The 19,938-nt window shown below is 39.4% G+C and overlaps 1 protein-coding gene across 1 annotated transcript in view; it reads right to left on the bottom strand.

Moving 5' to 3' along the window:
* The window catches only part of PKP3 (plakophilin 3), a 77,271-nt gene that overhangs the window by 17,505 nt on the left and 39,828 nt on the right, over positions 1–19,938 (bottom strand). Inside the window, exons 3-4 of the mRNA XM_014067043.2 lie at positions 1,940–2,028; positions 790–1,502 (exon numbers count right to left, since the gene is read on the bottom strand). Coding sequence (XP_013922518.2) covers positions 790–1,502; positions 1,940–2,028 — 802 coding nt within the window. The remainder of the gene's footprint in view (positions 1–789; positions 1,503–1,939; positions 2,029–19,938) is intronic.

Below are 19,938 nucleotides of genomic sequence, written 5' to 3'. Positions count from 1 at the left end.
GAGGGAAGGAGGGAGAACGAGAGGTGGAGAGAGTTAAAAATAATCCATTCATTCCCAGTGGTTTCCGTTCTAAGTTTCTTTCTTTCACTTTTCTCAATTAACCAAAACCTATTGGCTCACCCTATTGCTTTAAAAAGATGAGATATGTTTCCAAACTGGCTATTTCTAATCTGGGGACCAATGGTTCTTATCTTGTCAATCTCAGCTGTTACACCTACAGTCAACAAGGAATAACTGAAATAACCCATCTGCTATATAAACATCTGTTATAGAAAAATACCATATATTAACACCCTGTAAGTTTAATTAGGGCTGACAGAAATGTCAATGCCTGCCCAGGTTCAGAATAACCTCATTTACAACTCCCGTTTATGAAAATCAGTGAGCACACAGAACATAACTTGCATTATTTTTCTGTGTTGTTTATTTTAGGTGGCTTTCTACTCAGTAAAGGCAGGATCCAGAGACTGATGCCATTCTTTTGCCACCTGAGCCTTTAGGCATAACAGATAATCAGGTAGCCTAACTTCCAGATTGACCAATAAAGAGCACCCAGGCAAAGAAATAATATGCAAAAAATACATGTTCCATGCCCCAGTGGCTAGGTTTCTCAGTCTAGGACTATATACTTTGCGTGCCTTAACTACAGTCATCTCATTCTCGCCTTCTGCTGTTAATAGAAATTGATTTGCTTGGAATTCAGGGCAGCTAAGTGGCTGAAAGCCATCTGTTCCAGTTTCCTCAGCTCAGTTAGAGCAGTCCACTGCTATAAATTCCAGGCACACTTACCCACCAGAGTAGGACTGCTGGGACATCAGTGTATTTTGACCATCAAACATGTCCATGCCGCGCAGGTCTTGCAAATGGTGGTTGGATTCAGCCATACTGTGCACAGAAGGGGCACGGGAAGTACGCTCCACTGAAGCGTAAGTGTTCCCAGCCCCTCCTTGAGAGGTCTGAGTGCCACTGAAAGAGCCTGTACTAAATCGGGAGCGGTTGTTGCTCTGGAAACGTTGCAAAGTGCGCATGGCTGGTGCACGGATGACGGGCCTGTTCTGTGGGACCACCATACCATCCATCCAGTCAAGAGGTCGCTTTGCACAAGCGTTAGAGCCAGCGCTCATCTGCCTCTCAAGGGGGTAGGGTCTTTGGAAGCCCCCGCCACCCCGGGTTTTATAGAGATTTGCTTGGGTCAGTTGATCCATCTCAGACATTACACTATAGTGGTCATCCCCGGCCACAGGGCCACAGGGCCCATCGGCCAGACGCAAGGAGTGTAAGGACATGGTGTCATAGTTCTGACAGTTCCGGAAGTTCTTGTCGTTGAAAGATCTTTGCCGGGTGGTGGAGTTGTAATTCGTGCCATACACTGGACTTTTGGGGCCAGTGCCATTGCTGATACTGGCTATTCTAGAATTGGGCCTGAGATCCACTGCTGACCGGGAGGACCAGCCGGTAGCCTTCACAGAATTATAGCCATTATTGGCAACTGAATGGTGCAGCTGCAAGCAGGAAAGAAGGGAATGTTAATATTTATTTTCAAACGCAGACAAATTCTGTCTCTCATACACACACATGCATGCACATTTCCTTCATGCCAGTTATTAGATCAGCTGAGATATTTTGAAATAATCTAATCTATATACTAATGAGCAGCTATTATTGGGATTCTGGGGGCTACAGGCTGCCTTCAGTAACATCTACACCGTTTGTGGCTTACGAATAGGCTCTACTTATCCTGACACCATTACTAGGATAAACAAGAGTATCATATGGTACCATCACTTAAAGACTGCAGTGCTGGAAGTCAGCAACAGGAAGGACATATATGCATGTAAACTATCCACTCCAAATCATATTCCTTTGACACTGAAACATCTGGGAATAAAGTACAGTTGAATATTAAATAGAAACAAGCAACAGAAACAGCTCTACTTACCAAACCTTTGTGATCTGTGCCATTGGTTTGGGATCTGGAGCTAAACTGTTGCTGTAGAGTTCTAAACTGACCATTGGGGGAGATTCCACCTGCAGTAGGATACAGAGAGATATTACATTATGTATAGAAAGAGAAGAAAGAAATGGAGATAGGGCAGTAACCGGCTGAAGCTGGCTACATTTTAAGGAGACATGTTATCTGCATGGGAAAATATCAGAGTTTCTCCTCAAATTTAGGGTAGTCCCCAACTGAGTGATGGGGAATGATCTCCTGCATTCTGAATCCCATCACTCCCAGCCAGCATTCTCAGCCAATTTGGCTGAAAATGATTGAAGATACTGTCTTATAACATGGGTTCTGAGATTGTAGCTGGTTTTTTGTTCATCTAATTAACAGCCAAAGTTCTGGTTTCAATTATGCCCATGTTGTATTTTTGAAATGGCATAGGTTTATAATCTTAAGATTATTGAACGGCCAATCGAGTTCAATATAGTGTCTTCAAGTTGGCAACAGTCCTCTAAAATCTTAGTGACAGGATTCTTACCTGGTTCTGCCTCCTCCTATAGTTGGCAATGACTAGCAGAGTGAAATACCTGCAATATGGGATTCTTTCCCTGGAGATGCTAGATCAGGGGTGTCAAACTCGATTTCATTGAGGGCTGCATCAGGGTTGTGATTGACTTTGGAGGGCCAGGATGGGGTCATAACCATGGTGGGTGTGACACAGGACTTGTGTCGAGGACACCTGTGGTGGCCAAGTGCTAAGGCAGGACTTTACTGAGACCCTCCCGCACTTTCATTATAATCTCCTTCCCTCCATCCTTCCTTCCTTCCTTCCCTCCTTCCTTCCTCTTCTTTTTCCTTCCCTCTTTATTCTCCTTTTCTCCTTCCTTCCCCTCTTTCCTTATATTTCCTTCCTTGCTCTCGTTCCATCTTTCCTTCTTTTTCTGTCTTTCCTCTTTTCCTTTCTTGACCCTTCTTTCATGCTCAAATGTAAAAGGGAAAACATTTCTCATTTTGCTTTGTATTTAGTTTCTTTTGACAGCCCTCTGCCAGCGAAAATGGGGCATGCCCCATGCGCAGCCCACCCCCCGAGCTCCATTTTAGCTAGCAGAGGCACTGCGGGCCGGTCCTTTGCTGTTTCCAGGCCGGTCTCCTGGCCTTGAGTTTGACACCCATGTGCTAGACAGTCCAAGCATTTAACATACAACTGGCTTCCTTTACTATAAAATGAAAGATCCAGGAGGCTAAATTGGTATACAGCAGTCTGTCTAAATCATCAAGATTCTTCTTGTCAAGTATGCTATTTCTATATGGATTGTCCACAACAGTCCAGTTGGGCAATTAGGAAAAGTGAGTAGCTTCCCCACCTGTTTTGGGAAAACTGGAACAATTGTAAGTTGTTGACAGACAGAATTGTGGGTACAATTAACTATAACTTCTGTTTTCTGAGCTAACCTGCTGTCCCTCGAGGGCTGTGAAAAATGCTGTCATTGGTGCTGAAATAAAATTCCACTTCCAATCTAGTGTTAGAAGATGCACCATATTTGTTTTAGGCAGTAAAATATCTTGGACCAATGTTGGTGACCAACTAATTGCTTCTAGAAATGCACAAGCAGGCCATAAGGCAATGTTTATCTTGTCTGCCCACTAATTGTCCTGCCAAATATATCCTATGTAGGAGGATATATAGAGCCGAGGTGGCGCAGTGGTTAAATGCAGCACTGTAGGCTACTTCAGCTTACTGCAGTTCAGCTGTTCAAATCTCACTGGCTCAGGGTTGACTCAGCCTTCCATCCTTCCGAGGTGGGTAAAATGAGGACCCGGATTGTTGGGGGCAATATGCTGACTCTGTAAACCACTTAGAGAGGGCTGAAAGCCCTATGAAGCGGTATATAAGTCTAACTGCTATTGTTATTGCTATTGCTATATTTCATAATAGGGGCTCCAATTTACTCCTCACAGCTTTCTACAGGATATATTTAGAATAGATCTCACAGCCTATATAAAAAAATAATAGGTTCTTGCTGTTTCCAAAACAAAATATGAGCCCATATATTTTATCATATAATAAACAGCTGCCAAAGAATCCAGAAAAGTGGGAGCCAGACAATCTCTACTCTACATGGAGACTAGTCTTAGGTGGCATTTTATCTTTGGGGTTCTTTTCTACCAGTCCAAATCCTGTCATGTTTTGATTCTCCAGTTGGAAAACCTAATCTTTATTACACTCTCCCAAGTGGATCCTGTCACCACCTAGTCTTGGTGTGTATCCTGAAACTGTATATTCTGGACTTAGTGACCCAACTTCAGTACAGCATATTCAGTGTCATCTATGAGTAACAAAGATGTTTAAATGAGGAGAGGGTAGGCAAAAGGGCTGCTGAGCTATTGCTCAGCAATTTCTGCAATTTTGAACAAGTACAGTGGCTCCATATTTGTAGTGCTCTAATTAGAGATAAGTAGGGATGGTGAATTAAGGACACTGTTAAGAAAACAGCAAAAGAGGACAAGCAGGTACATGTGACATATTTGGCATGGGTCTAGACAGTTATTGAAAAGGGTTAGGCAATCCAATTGCAAAAAGGTTCACTCTGAAGTGGGTTATGTTTCTGCAATCGCCCTATTTAAAAAAAAGTAAACCAAAGAAGGGGGAAAATATTAATGGGGTAAAGGGAGGAAGTGGACTCCTGCAGCATACCTTTCGCAACTCTATATTAAATCTTGGATCGCGAGTTGCAAACAAAATTGACTAAATTCATGCAATACACTAATCCAAACCTAGAAAACTATGTTATGGCTTAACACAATATTGGCAATTTGGTAGTACTCATAAATTATATTGTTTGTTTATCAAGACATAAACAAACTACAATATGCCTTACCATGATATGTAATTATTTCAGAGTTGAAATTTTGTCTGAAAATATTTCCTAGAGGTGAGCCCAATCAGAACTTAAGCTTAAATCTACCACATCCCTCTTCCATTCGATCATATTCAATTCTCACAGACTGCCTGGATAAGCCTCCACAGTTTTCTTGGCAAGATTTTTCAGCATCTCAACCTGCTTGCAACCATTTCTTAGAGTGCCTACAGGCTACTTGATTCTATACCTCTCTGAATGGCATATGTTAAGGCTGTAAGGGCTTGGTCAGAGGGTATAAGGCTGCTCACAAGAAGCTGATAGAGCTGATAGAGAACCTTACAGGGCATTATAATGCTGCCAAAGTAACAATAAAAATTCAATTCTTTCAAGCTACCTGAATAAATTACAATCTTTCCTTTGGAATATTCTTACTTCCCTTAAGATGGATGCATAAATTGTATGTTTTGACACCACTGTATCTGCTCTTTGTTTCAGAGAAACAGTAGAAACATCCACAAAGATTATTTAAGGAAATTGTGGAACCTACAACATAATACCTGCTTTATAGTAGGGAATCTTTATCTTGGGAATCTGCTATTATGCCAGGTATCGCTGTCAATTACTCAGCAATTGCCATGGTTATTCAGAAGTCACCCAAATTTTAGATAACTTTATGGACCAAGAAAGATCATAAAACTATGTATGTTTTGCAGTTCATAGGTCAATCTTGCTTCACGTACATTGACATTCTATGTGTGAACATATAGGAAATAGGCATGAATATGCATTCTACAGAAAATAACTTTATGGTCAAATTCTCTACTTAGAGCCTGAAGAAAGAACTTTATTTTGCCTGGATCTCCTGAAAGTCCTATAGAGGACTTTACAATTTATGTCTACTCACTGGGCTACCAATGCTGATTGGATAGATTGTATGATTGAAGCTGCAACTTTGGTACTCAAAATCTTTAACACTACGCAACATTTTATCAACAGCAACTCACATTATTTGTCTATAAATGCCAACCCAAGACTATGGGAAGCTCCTGTAGAAGGTTCACCTTACTTTCCAGTTTGATTTCCTTCCTGCTACTTGCAGTGTTCCTCCTTTTTCATATATTAGAAGGTCCCTCATGTAGGCTTAACTACCATAAATAAAAAGGTTTCAGTCCCTTGTGTTGCCTCTTCATTAAACTTCTTCACGTCTTATTTCTCAGGCACCCTTTCCTTTTGTATCAACATTGAAACACTTTTACAATTATTTCTTAACAAAGGCCCTTTTGAGAGAGCTTTAGCTTGGCGTATTTCCTAGAGAAAAGAAAGGAGGAGACCAGCTATCAGGGTAATCCAGGTGCAGCCCAAACACGGCTAGTGATTATATTTCAGAAGCTGTATAGTTACTATAGAAACCTTAGCCAAACTTTCACAAATATAATGCTTTGAAAGATGAGATTTAGCTATTATAATTTAATATTTTCTGTCAAACGACTCCACACTGTGTTCATGACTCTAGAGGGATGGAAGTACAATGGTTTCCATATCTATTTTATAAGCCTGTAAAAGAAATTTTCATTTAAAAATAGCACAACAGAATTTTTAACGTCTTTAAGTAAGTACACAAAAAATTATTTTGACTGACGTGTCAACTGGACCGAGTACATTTCTAGACAAGTCTTTTATTGTGCAATTGCCCCGCCTTGTTCATATTTTAAGAGCAAATATGGAACACAATGTATTTTCTAATCCTTTCGTCTTTTCTCTTTTTATTTTCTTTTTTCAGATCACAAACATTTGTTAAAGAAAGGGAAAAACAAAACCGCAAAAATGCTTTTATGTGGGTAACACTAGAATTCAAAACAGAGATCTTGGTCTGAATTACACAGATAGCTTACTAATATGAACTGGTAGTTAGGATCTTGCGCTCATTGAAAAAAAGGTAACGGCACTAAATGAAAAAAAAACTTGCATTCCCAAACAATCCATTTTTTAAAAACAATCCCTATTTAAATGGTGGAGCAGTTTGATATTCATATATGTTCCCTGCCTCTGTGTGCTTAACTCAGAGCACTCTTCTCCACTTTGGTGACTGCCAGGCATGTTTAACTAACTCTGAACAACTCCAGCTAGCAACCCTGAAAGTAATTTGGATTTCAGCACATACCAGCTTGGGGAGACTTGGACAAAACTTTCTAAATGTGTTGATACAAGATCATAAGACAAGTCTCATCTCACTGTAGAGGAATGTATTTGTGCAAAAATGTAGTAGTGAAATACAGTAGTTTAATAATTTCATTAATTGCAACAATCACGTAACTTTTATGAAACTGATCAGTAAACATACTTTCAGCATTTTCTTGTTACAATCAAAAGCTAATATTTATACTAAGCATTTGGTTTAACCTATGTTGTCATCCTATATTAACAGTATTACTGTCTTATTTTCATCTCTTTCTTCTACTCCTTTGTATGCTCACCATTTGTGAAGTATCAATGATAAATTTTATAGATTTTATAGATAAATTTTAAAAAATGTTAGCCTACAATGTTTTATAATATACAAATATATAGTAAGAATCTAACACAGACATATTTTGATTTGTTAGGCGGGAATAACTGATTTCAGATTGAGATTGAAATTGTATCTCTATTTCCTCAAAATTCAGAGTGATTTCATAATTTGGTTCAAGATGCATTAAAAAAAACTACATATGCAATATATAGTAATCTAGGTATGAAATTAGAAAGTGAGAAAATACCAGCATGCAACCATAATCATTTGAGAAAAATGTAATGGAAAATATGTGAAAACAATTATATGAAATTTTGTTAGAAGGTTTAGAATCCTATATATCCCAAACAAGACTTATTCAATTCATCACTGATTATATCTTGATGAAACCAAAGCAAAGCAATTATCACAGACATTAAAAAAGATCACACAGAGAGAAATAAATTAGCCTAGTAGGGGTCTATGATACACTTGGGAAACCATAATTAAAACATACAAAGTCAATATTAGAAGAATGAGGGAACAACTGAAAGGACTATCACAATAAAGATTTGGTGGTGCTAAAACAAAATAGTTTTTAACATAGTACAATTTTTAACATATGGTACTTGTAAATTACATCTGTATAATTTATCTTCCCCTCCACTCCATCCCAATTTAAATCTACACCAAACTAGCCATTCTGTCTGAGGAAAGAGCTACAAGTCACAGTTCATGCTCTTTCTTAAAATGTGTTATTCAGAAATAATTCTACCAGATTCCTCCTGGATTTTGCTACCAGGGCCTTGAAGCTGTTAGGGACTGGATGAGGGCTAACAAGCTTGTGCTCAACCCAGATAAGACCAAGTGGCTGTTGTGTTTCCCGCCCATTAATTTGGCAAGTGTTCCATCTCTCAGGCTGGGGGGTCAAACACTACACCCCTCAGACAGGGTCCGCAACTTGGGAGTCCTCCTGGACCCACAGCTGACTTTTGACCACCATTTGTCAGCTGTGACCAGGGGGGCATTTGCCCAGGTTCGCCTGGTGCACCAGTTGCGCCCCTACCTGAACTGGGAGGCCCTCACAACAGTCACTCGTGCCCTTGTGACCTCTAGGCTGGAGTACTGCAATGTGCTCTACATGGGGCTGCCCTTGAAGAGTATCCGGCGACTTCAGCTAGTCTAGAATGCGGCCGCGCGAGCGATTGTGGGTGCACCTCGGTTCACCCACATAACACCTATCCTCCGTGAGCTGCACTGGCTACCTGTCGATCTCCGGGTACGCTTCAAGGTGCTACTTGTCACCCATAAAGCCCTTCATGGTAGTGGATCTGGGTACTTGAGAGACCGCCTACTGCCAATTACCTCCACGCGACCAATTAGATCACATAGATTAGGCCTCCTCCGAGTTCCATCTGCCAGTCAGTGTCGACTGGCAACCACGCGGAGGAGAGCCTTCTCGGTAGTAGCTCCGACCCTTTGGAACGATCTCCCCGTGGAGATTCGTATCCTCACCACCCTCCAGACCTTCCGCACAGCCCTTAAAATCTGGCTATCCCATCAGGCCTGGGGCTAAAGATTGTAACCCACCTGAATGGTATGAATGTTGTGCTTTTTTAATTATGTATTGTTCTCACATGTTAAATGTTTGTTTCCCCCCCCCTTGAGTTGTAAGCCGCCCTGAGTCCCCCCAGGGAAAAGGGCAGCATATAAATAAACTTTTAAAAAAATACTCTAGATTAACATGATCCTTCCTTTACAACAGTGGTGTGGTAATCCTAACAATTCCTAGCAATTTCCATACAGTTAAGGAGGCTTCTCTTGGCACCAACAATGTTAATTGTTCCATTATTATAGAAAGCAAGTAAGTCAAGGTGAGTATAGGGGACATTTTTCTTTATATCAAAGGATTAGAAAACCTGCTGTGCCTTGACATATGCTTTCCACTTAAGATAAAGTTTATAGAAGTAGCATAGAAGAGAATGCAAATTCTTCTCATTTTACCAAGCAAGTCATGTGCTATTATTAAACATGACTCCAACTAAAAATAGTTATCTATTGGTCAAACATACATTTAAACAAACATTTTAAAAATATACTATGGTGCATCTTCCAACAAAAGAACAAACATAATCCCGGCTCAAAATCCTACAAGGAACTCCACTCCTAGAGCTTCTTGTTAATATTGACATATTAATTTCCTATCTCATACTTGACATCTTAAGTTTGTGGCTTAGAGTTCATTTAATAGATTTGCTTTCAGGCTTCCTATGGAAATTGTTTCAAAATTCAACACAAAGCTTCCCTTATTAAAAAGTAGCCAAATAATTTTATCTGATCACAATGCTAGACAATCCAGCCCTCTGCTATTTTTTAACAAGGGAAAGGCAAATGCTCCACCTGATCATCTCAAACTGGTTCCAAAGTTTTAGACCCATGAGAAGAACTTGAGTTCTTGAGTTCCTCTCTGAAGACTTCCATTAAAAATAAAAGGACAGAGGTAGCATCCAGTTATCTCTCCCTCTGCAATCCCAGTACCACCTTCTGCATCTGCTCTCTGGTTAGCCCAATCATCTGTCACAGTTTCGGGGGAAAGTAAAAGAGAAAGCAATTAAACATAGAATTTTTTTGCCTCCTTAGCTATACATTCTTTTTAATTGACATGGACACTTTCATCTATTAATTTTTCTCCATGCAACACAGGGAATGGGGAAACGTATTTCGAGGTGTGTTGCTGCTCTAAAGAAGTTTTGCAGCAATTCAGTTGTGGAATCAAAATTTTTTGGAACCTCTTCTGTAGGTGTGGCCTGCTTTCTGGGTTCACTGGTGGAACCTCTTCTAACCGGTTCGGTAGATTTGACGAACAGGTTCTACCGAATAGGTGCGAACTGGTAGGAACCCACCTCTGCTCCAGACCTGTCTGTTCTCCCAAAGTCAGCTATTTAGGGAAGGCGAGTCAACCGAGTCAACCAATTTTTTGCTTTGCATGACTTTATTTGAAACTGGAGTAAAGCTGATTTTCCTTTGTAATGCTGCAGTTCTGAAGGGCTTGAGAGCCTGCTGTTTCCCATTGGGAAATTCTGGCTTTGCCCTGGCTTCCAACTGCAGGGCAAGCATGATGTAACTCTTTCCAATCCTTCACTGCGTCCAAGGAGACACAGTGAAGTTTTAACTCCATGAAGATTAAGGAGCTTCATGAAATGACTGAGGAAAAAGTCTGTTCAGTGAAAGTAGGACAGCCACAAGATTATTCCAAGAATCATTAATGTTTAAATGCAGTAGGAAACTCTGTGGGGGTCCCATAGTGTTTTGTGCCTGAGAAAACCACCTGCTGATCCCAATGAGACCATATCTAGAAAGGCTGAAGGCAGAACTTTAAAACAACTTCAATCTTTTTCGCTTTTTAAGAAATTAGGTTCCAACACACACACTTTAAATCGGGCTCAGATACGGAATGGTAGTTTACAGAAAAAGCACAATATAATTTGATAAGGCTAGAAAACATTCAATTATCCCAGAGCTCTGGATTCAGGTTTGCATTTTAAAATAAACTTGAATCCATATTCAATATGCCAAGGATGGTAGCATTCCTTAATGAAGCACTTGGCTGGACAGAAGACCCTTGAGCACATTTTCAGTTCCGTTTATGATACGGTGAGAAAACAGTGAGTCATTCTGGATCATATCTGATACTTGTCCTGAACTTCTAAAATCCACTCAGAGACTCTGCTTTAGATGGAGTTTTCCTATTTTATGGTTTTTCTCCTATATATTTGAAGCAGCATTTGCTGCCAAAAGATATGTAATTTGTAGGATTTAGGCCAAAAGAAATCCAGGACTGCCTGTTAAGAGTTAAAACAACCGAACACTCCCGAAAGTAATGTAATGTTAGTCGGAAAGAAAACATCATTTCATTAATAAAAGTCATCGGTTTACAAGGAATTTAATGGGGAAAACATGCACATCTATCTGTTAGGCCTGGCAATTTATTCCGAGTCCACTGAATAAGAAAGACCAAGATGGTCATTGTATAGCTTAATTTTGCTTCTGATTGCAACAGAAACCAGCCCCTTAAAGTAGGTTATTAGCAGTGTAGCTTTGTTTTTTTCTCAGAAGCAAGGTTAGTTTAGCGAAAGACTCTTGCCATGATTAATTAAAACAAAGCTTCAAAGCTTTTCTTAAGTCAAGGGCAAGAAAAGCATGCCTGCAGTTGAAAACAGATGTCATGTGATACTGGAATCACAGAAACATAAATTTAGAAGCGCCATTTAGGACATCGTCCAATCTTCTGCAGGAATCCAGATGAAAGCATCCCAGACAGAGAGTTATCTAGCCTCTGCTTAAAAGCATGAGGGGAGCCTATCATCTCTCTGAATAATTTGGGCTTATATCCAGCAACTATTAAGACACCTCTCCCCCTCCTGCTCTGCCCCTGGGCATCACTCATTCAACTCCTTCAACTGCTCTTCAGTCTTACTAACATCCTGGTCATCTTTTCTGCCTTTCTTTGCTCTAATGTTTCATATTTCTTTAAAAATAGTACCTGAGAACTGGAACCAGCCTTCGGGGGTGCAGATCTGATTAAGAATAAAGTTGAAATTATTATGGCCATGATTTGAAAGATATGCTGTCTAAACTTGCCTTTGCTTTTTTTTAAAAAAAAACTACGTCTCATATTCCATTTCTAAATTACTGAGATATTTCACAAGCATCATTACCAAGATGTCCCCGATCTCCCTCTTTATTAATGTATTTCTATCTTGCTGAAATTCTAAAGATTCTTGGCAGCGTACAAGTACATTGGCACATTGTTACATTTATTTTCTATTACTTTTAGCATGTTTCTCTAAATTATCAAGATTGTTCTGAATATTATTTCTGTCTATATTAGTTATTCCACACAGTTTTCTGATTTCAGCAAATCTGATAAGCATTCTCTCCACCTCCTCATCTAAACCATTACTAAAAGCATTGGAGAAGCCAGGTCTGATTCTTCCAGCTCCCCACTTGATTCCTTTTCCAATCTGATGGGGAGTCATTGACAAATCCTCTTTGAGTATAAATGTATCTATTTATTCACTTCAACAGGCCCATTTCAATATTATATTCAAAGAAAATCAGTATTTTCTTATCATTTTTTGACAAATCTCAGGCTTCAGTCCTATATTTTCTTGCTGGAATAGGTAAGTAAACCAATGAAACTAAACAGAAAAGCACTTGTGATGTCACAGAAATAAAATACAATACAATTTCCTAGAACATTCAAGTGTATGTATGTTTCTACACAAACATAAGAATGAAAGCACTGCACTGAAGAATTATTTCTCAGACTCATAATGCATTTTAAGCTAAGAAAAGGGAGGAACAACATTGTTGGGTGAGGCGAGCATTTCACATTGCTCAGATCTTCAGTCTACATCCAAAATAAATATTTATTGTATTACTCCACCAAACACAGAATTAATTATACAGTTGTTGCTGAATGCTGCAATACTTATGTTACAAGACACAGTACTGCATCTTAGTTCTGAATCATCAAATTTTCTATCTTATTATGAACTTGAGTTTCCTTTTTCTTATTTTTCTGCTGTGCCAGGTTGAAACTAAATAGTTCTTGTATTTATCCATCATTTTGATTAAAAAACCACAAATATAAATAACGTAAATATAAAATGTATTTAAAACAATTTTACCTGTCAGATTTGTAATTCACACGAAATAATTCTTACAGCAGAAAGAAAATCTGAACTTACTTCAAATTTCTTTTTAGCATACCTTCTGGGGAAAATCAGCTAGCCTCATGAAGAGCTAGCTCAACAAAAACTTTATTTTCCCAAGTTTATAATGGATGAAATAAAAAACTAATGAATGAGAAACTATGATACTGAACTGCTCTGATAAGAGATTAATAATAGAACAAAACATTTGCAGATTTTATATACTTACCATCTAGATTGGTTCCAGGCAATTCCCTGTTTTTATTAGAGTGATATATTTCCTATGAAAGTTGCAGAATTTGAAGTAGGCAAAGGATCTTAAAACCACATATTCCTGAGCTTCCACAGCTACCTTTAGGGATATGCTGTCAAGTGCAGCAAGGGTATTAATCATGGTTACACTAGTGAGTATGGTTACAAAGGACTACACTATCATAACTGCATACTTCAGCAGTTTTCTCAAACATAATCCCCCTAGAGATCCATCTATCTTTAAAAAGTCTTTTTCCCTAGCCTTGGGTTAGCATCAATGATAAGCCCCTTCTAGGATTTTATGCATTTGCTGAATGTTTTCTTTAGATGTGCAATGCTATTTTCTCATGGAGGGGGGGATTCCATTGCTTTCAATGTTGCATATCACTCCAAGCTTTTAAATGCAGGGTTGCATCTGGATGCTGAAAGTCATTCTGCCATACTGATATTGCTGCACAATAGTTAAAATCAGGATGTAAAGGTAGATAACATTCCCAAACAGTGGTGACTTCAGCAAGATCTATGCTAGTTGGCAAAGGCTATTTTTGGTTCCCAGGGAATCATATAAGTTGGTAATAATCCTGAGTGAATCTCATGCTAATAGTGTCCTTCAGGAAACACCTGGACCAGCATAAATCTGACCTAGTTCTGTTTTCATCTATCCCAAGGAAACTTTAAAAGCTCACTTAGGTTGCAATTCCTGCTTCCTTTTGCAACTGTCAGCATCTACCTTACTGCCATACATATTTAATCACTATTGGATGCAAAATGTCAGATGTCAAGGAGTAACCAGCTAATAGCTGCAAAGTATTTGTTCAACTTGAGGAAATAATGATACGAAGAAAACTTTTCTCCTATACTTGCGACCCCCACTTGATCTTTTTTAGGGTGTTTTATCAAATAAATAAGCTTGTATATTTTCCCAATTCTTAACTCCAAAGGCCTGCCAAGCTCTGCTGATATGGACTTCTGAACAATATTTAAATCTGCCTAAAGTCAAGGAAGTTGAAATGAACAGATCTAAATTGTGAAGTGTGAGGTAAAACATAAGCTTGAAATTAAAAATAAGGTACTCATTAAACTTGAGATCTGAAAACCTATGTTTGTGTAGAGAAAATTAATTCAACAATATGGTGCTTCTGCTGTTACACAGCCCTGCAATAAATCCAGACTCCAGGAATGACATAACTACGATACTAATTGCTCCAACCATATGCTGTTTCCACTGCCTGCTTTCCTCACAAGTTTTAGAAAAGATCTGAGTTCCCACTGCCTGCTCTGCCTCGCCTTCTCCTTTCAAAATCAAGTATGCATGTGTGTGTACAGCCCAGAAAAACCTTGCTCCTTTTCAGGGAATGTTTGTGAAATGTAAATTCTGTAGACAGTCAGGTGTTTGAGTGGTTTCTTTTAGCCATACACCCAAATAATTAGAGTTCTCATTTGAAAAATAAACACAAACATGCTTTCATATATTCTCTCTCCATAGGGCAAGGGGCGGAATGTGCATACAGTACAGAAAAAGCAAGACTTGGTTTATTAACTGTGCCTAGAAACAATTTGTGAAGGTGGATCTGGAGAAAAGATAAGAAGAAAAGAAAGTAGCTGAGCTAACAGCCACCCCCATATGAGGCCATTTATACATGTAGGGATAATGTGATGGCAGAAGAGATAAAATGGGTGGGGTTCCAAAGTATTAACTTGCTCCAGACAAAAAGATTGACTCATAATTTCTTCACATATATATGGCATTATATATATTCATCAAATACATGTATAGATCACCCTTTGCCAACTTACTGCCACCCAGCTATGTCATCCAGGATTCCCAGAATACCCACTTGCTGGCTGGCTGGCAATTCTGGGAAATCTAACAACAAACCCTACCAATACATCCATATTCACTGCCCACATCTAAGAGAGATCAGCAGGGGGTAGGAATTAGAAAGTCTGGTGAAACATGTACAACTTTTAGTTAGGAAAATGTTTAAGAGGAAACTTTCCAAAATAACATAATGGGATTGTGTGCAAAGAACAGGATTCTGAGTGCTGGAGGAAAGCTGGCTCCACTGGGGCCCAAGAACAGAAAAATAGATGATAAGGGGATCCTGGAGAATCTTAAGATATAACCCCTAGAATTCAAGCCGATAGTATCCAGTAGAGATGTGCAAAATATTTTGATTTTGATGTCCCAGTAAAACAAAATGCAGTGTTTTATTCTGAAACTAAATTAAGGCTCAGCTTTTTCCTAGGTCCTTTTTGGGACATAGTCTAGTTCTTCTGAGCATGCAGCTGAGCTCTTGTTTTGTGACTTATGATTGGGTTATATTTTCCAGACTTTTTCCAGCCCAAGCTAATAGAATAGCATAGGCCACATTCTTTGCTGTCGTCTGGATCAGGTGATGGGGGGAATGGAGTGTTGAGAGGAAAGAGGCAATCAAGAGCAAGGTCAGACAGAAGAAGACTACAGTATTTGCAGCTGCAAAGCTGCTAATCTGCCTGGTAAATTTGTGCTGTTTAAAAGAAAGAAAAATGTGTGGGAAAATAAAGGAGTTCCTGTGGGTGGGTGAATGGGTTCAACGAGGGTTACACCATGCCTTAATTTGTGCAGAGACATATATGTGCATTCACACAACAGTTTGTGTTAGAGACGGGTGGTACCAATGTTGCTGAATCTGCACCCTGGTTTTGCTTAGTCTTGTTTATGGAACTTTGTTATGCACCTTTTGTCTTATGTAACATTAATATTATTCATATACTCAAGAAACATCAGCACTTCTTTTTTTGTAGCCACCCCTATATGCAAGTAAAAACATCAGGAAAGAGTAATACAAATGCATTTGTTTTTGTCTGCACCCAGCAGACAGCTGGGGGAAAAAATGCAGTGCCCTTTAGAAATTTGGCCATAGTATTTTTTTAAATTCAAAACATGAAGAAGTTTTAACTAAAATAGATGTACTATTTGAAAAGAATATTGAAGACTTTAACAAACTGGGGTGGGGGTGGGGAGTCTAATTTTTTTCCATAGAGGGTAGAGAACAGCTTTCCTGATATTAGATGGTAATTGAAACAGATCTCTGTTAATAAAAAACAAAGCTGCCTTTCCATTATTTTATGGGAATGTAATTAAAGTTTTCAAAGTGTTTTAGAAATCATGCTCTTAGCCATATTTTCTAAAACTCGGGTAGTAGGTATCATTCAGCATAGACTACTATCTACCTACTCCTGCATATTCAAGGAAGAAAAGTGATCTCTGATTTTCCATTTTTTCCCCTCTGGTTAATATCTTCAGAATAATACAAGTTTCATTCTGCTGGGGGGGGGAGGGGAATGTTCAGACTGTTTCGATTTTTATTCTAATGGAATAGAGCCAAGTAGAAACATTTGAGAGAACATTTGAGTGGGGTACTTTGTTCTAAGCTAAGAATAAAACATTTTCTGTTTTATGTATATATTCCTATCAACCACGGAAGTATGCCACTGGCACTGCTTATGAAATGGATAAAACTCCTTTAAATGCCTTCAGTACAACAGTGCATTCTTTCCGTGCATAAAAGTATATTTATTTTCGAATAGCATCATCAAAGAACAAAGTATGATAATGGCTTGCCAATGGCAACTTTAAAACAAAGCAAAACAAAAAAGAAACAAAAGTTCAGTACTGGACACAGAGTAGCTGGTAGGGAGAGGAAGAACAGAGAACAGCCAACTTGTTCAGGAGAGCTTCCCCTCCCCCCATTGTTTTAAAAGGAAGAACTTGAATAAATAAGAAGTACAAAACAAATCAGATTGTGCTTAAGTATGAGGAAAACCTTCTACTAATAATAGTTTGACAATATAGCAGACTTTTCTCACAGGTTGTAGACCAGGGGTATCAAACTCAAGGCCCAGGGCCCAGATCCGGCCCTTGGGGTGCTTAGATCTGGCCCATGAGGCCGCCCTGGAAACAGCAAAGGAATGGCCCACTGTGACTCTGCACAAATGTAAACAAAATGTAGTTCGGGAGGGTCACAGACAGCCCCACCGAGCTCCATTTTTGCTGGCAGAGGGTTGTAGGAAGCCATCGCAGCCAAAAACAGAGCTCGGGAGCCCATTTTTGCTGGCAGAATGCTTGGGTGCCCTCGACAAAAGAGATGTTGAGCTGGTCATGCCCCCCCCGCCCCCCCAAGTCAAATACAACCCCAAGTCAAATACAACCCTAATGCAGCCCTCAATTTAATCAAGTTTGACACCCCTGTTGTAGACAATCCTTTAAACAGGAATTTTAAGAAAAGACTAGGACATTATTGGTCAGGGATGCTGTTTATTGTACTCTGCATTAAGCAGAGATCTTATTTGATCAGCTCTAAGTTCCTTTCCCTACCTGAATCGGGAGGCTCTCAGAACAGTCACTCACGCCCTTGTGACCTCAAGACTGGACTACTGTAATGCGCTCTACATGGGGCAGCCCTTGAAGAACATTCGGAGACTTCAGCTTATCCAGAATGCAGCCGCGTGAGCGATTGTGGGTGCGCCTTGGTACACCCACGTTACACCTATCCTCCGCGAGCTGCACTGGCTGCCTGTTGGACTCCGGACGCGCTTCAAGGTGCTAGTCATTACTTTTAAAGCCCTACATGGTATCGGACCTGGGTATTTGAGAGACCGCCTCCTGCCAATTACCTCCCTACGACCAATTAGATCCCACAGATTAGGCCTCCTCTGAATACCATCAGCTAGCCAATGTCGACTGTCGACCCCTCGGGGGAGGGCCTTCTCTGTGGCTGCTCCAGCCCTCTGGAACGATCTCCCCGTGGAGATTCGGAGCCTCACCACCCTTCAGGCTTTCCGCAAAGCCGTCAAGACCTGGCTGTTCCAGCAGTCCTGGAGCTGATGAGTTCCCAGCCCCACTTGAATTGCTGATTGTTGTGTAGCTTTTAAGCTGTTTTTGTATCTTGTTTTTGTCTTGTTTGTTTTTTGTATCTCCCCCTTCCCCATGTGTTTGTTAGCCGCTCTGAGTCCCTCGGGAATAGGGCGACATACAAGTATAATAAACATACAACATGCATACATTTCTCATTTCTATTCCTATTTTTTTTTGGTCTTGCCTTCTTTATGCGTTCACAAATGAAAAGTGTGGAATGTACATTTTATAAGTAAGTAATAAAAATAAATAATTTGTGTAAATTATGTCCCTGTTGAATGTACCAGAATAAATTTGATCAAGCTTTCCTCCCCCGCCCCCCAATTCTCACTCATTCTACTACCTTGTTAGCAATCTTGGAAATTTTGGGTAGCACATGGTTTTTTGCTTGACCCATTTTGGGAATAAACTAATCCCAAGTAAGCCTCCAAACATTTTTTTTTAAAAAAACCAACAATAAAAGTAATGTAAAGCTTCATTAATATAATTGACCTTTTGGTGCAAGAAAATAATGTTTGTTGGGCATTCTTGTCTTTTACAAAGAATTGGCAAGGTGTATACTTTTGTATGAGCCAGTTTAGTGTATTGGTTAAGGCATCAGGCTACAAACAGGGAGATGGTGAGTTCTAGTCCTGCCTTGGCATTGAAACCAGTTGGGTGACCTCTCAACCCTGGGAAGGAAGCAAGGGCAAACCACTTCTAAAAAAATCTTGCCAAGAAAACTGCAGGGACTTTGTCCAGGCAATCTCTGAGAAACAGACGTGGAAGAACCAGAAAAAAACCTTTTGTATACAGATTTCATCAGAAAGAAATGTTTAATCTACAGATGGTAAATGAAGCAAAAATAATTTACAAATGTTCAGGTGGTAGTATGCTCAGGCATGCATGCATGCGCATCAATTCTATTACTTTGGATCTTTATGGCTGAATCCCCTACATCTTATTCCAATTCCCCTATAATCAATGGAGATGGTCTACTTTGTTTTCAGAGATGAAAACTGCTGAAACTAAAGGAATGGGCAGGAGGTGCAAATGAAGCTACTGAAAAGCAAGAATGCCTTTGATAATTAGCCTTACAATAGGCAACCAGCTTGACTAATATATTCAACACTTTTTCTTTCCTTCTCTATCCATTTATCTCCGCCCTGTGTTTCATCTGTATTCATCCTCTATTTTTCTGTGACTTGTGTGTGAGAGAGAATGGATAGTGCCTACAATGAGGAATCAAACTATTTAACAAATGAGTTACTATATTTTACTAATTTTAATCAGTAATTGTTTTTATTGTGATTCTATCCTTTCGGAAATGGGTTTTTTAGCAGGTTTATTTATTTGTTCAGTCAGTCCATATACACAATATATCCACAGATGTGTGACATGTACACAGATTTATTGGTGGGGGTAGAATCTGAAGAGGAAATCATAAATTCATTTTTTTCTCTTATATTTATATTATTATATTTCTTTTGGGAGGTCATTTTATATTCAGGGTAGTCTTCTTCTGTGGTAATTACAAAAGGAGCCACATGAGCTATCAACTTTCATTCTAGCTCTCTTCTTCTTGGATCTAATTGTGATCTTGTTTTGGATCTTGTGCCAATCACTTCTACTGAATCAAGTCAGAGCACCCTTTAGTGGCCAAGTATCACTTCTTATATTTTGGGGTGACCAAGTGGTAACATGGACTGGAATGGGGAAGAAGATTCAGGAAAGCTATTTTTAGCCTTACACTTCCATTTGCTTAAGCTTTCTGTGCACGAAAATCGATAGAAAAA

Source organism: Thamnophis sirtalis, unplaced genomic scaffold (genome assembly GCF_051295495.1).
Source record: "Thamnophis sirtalis isolate CommonGarterSnake01/CBP01778 unplaced genomic scaffold, rThaSir2_p1.2 scaffold_1, whole genome shotgun sequence".
NCBI lineage: Eukaryota > Metazoa > Chordata > Lepidosauria > Squamata > Natricidae > Thamnophis > Thamnophis sirtalis.
This window is presented reverse-complemented; position numbering and strand designations above follow the sequence as displayed.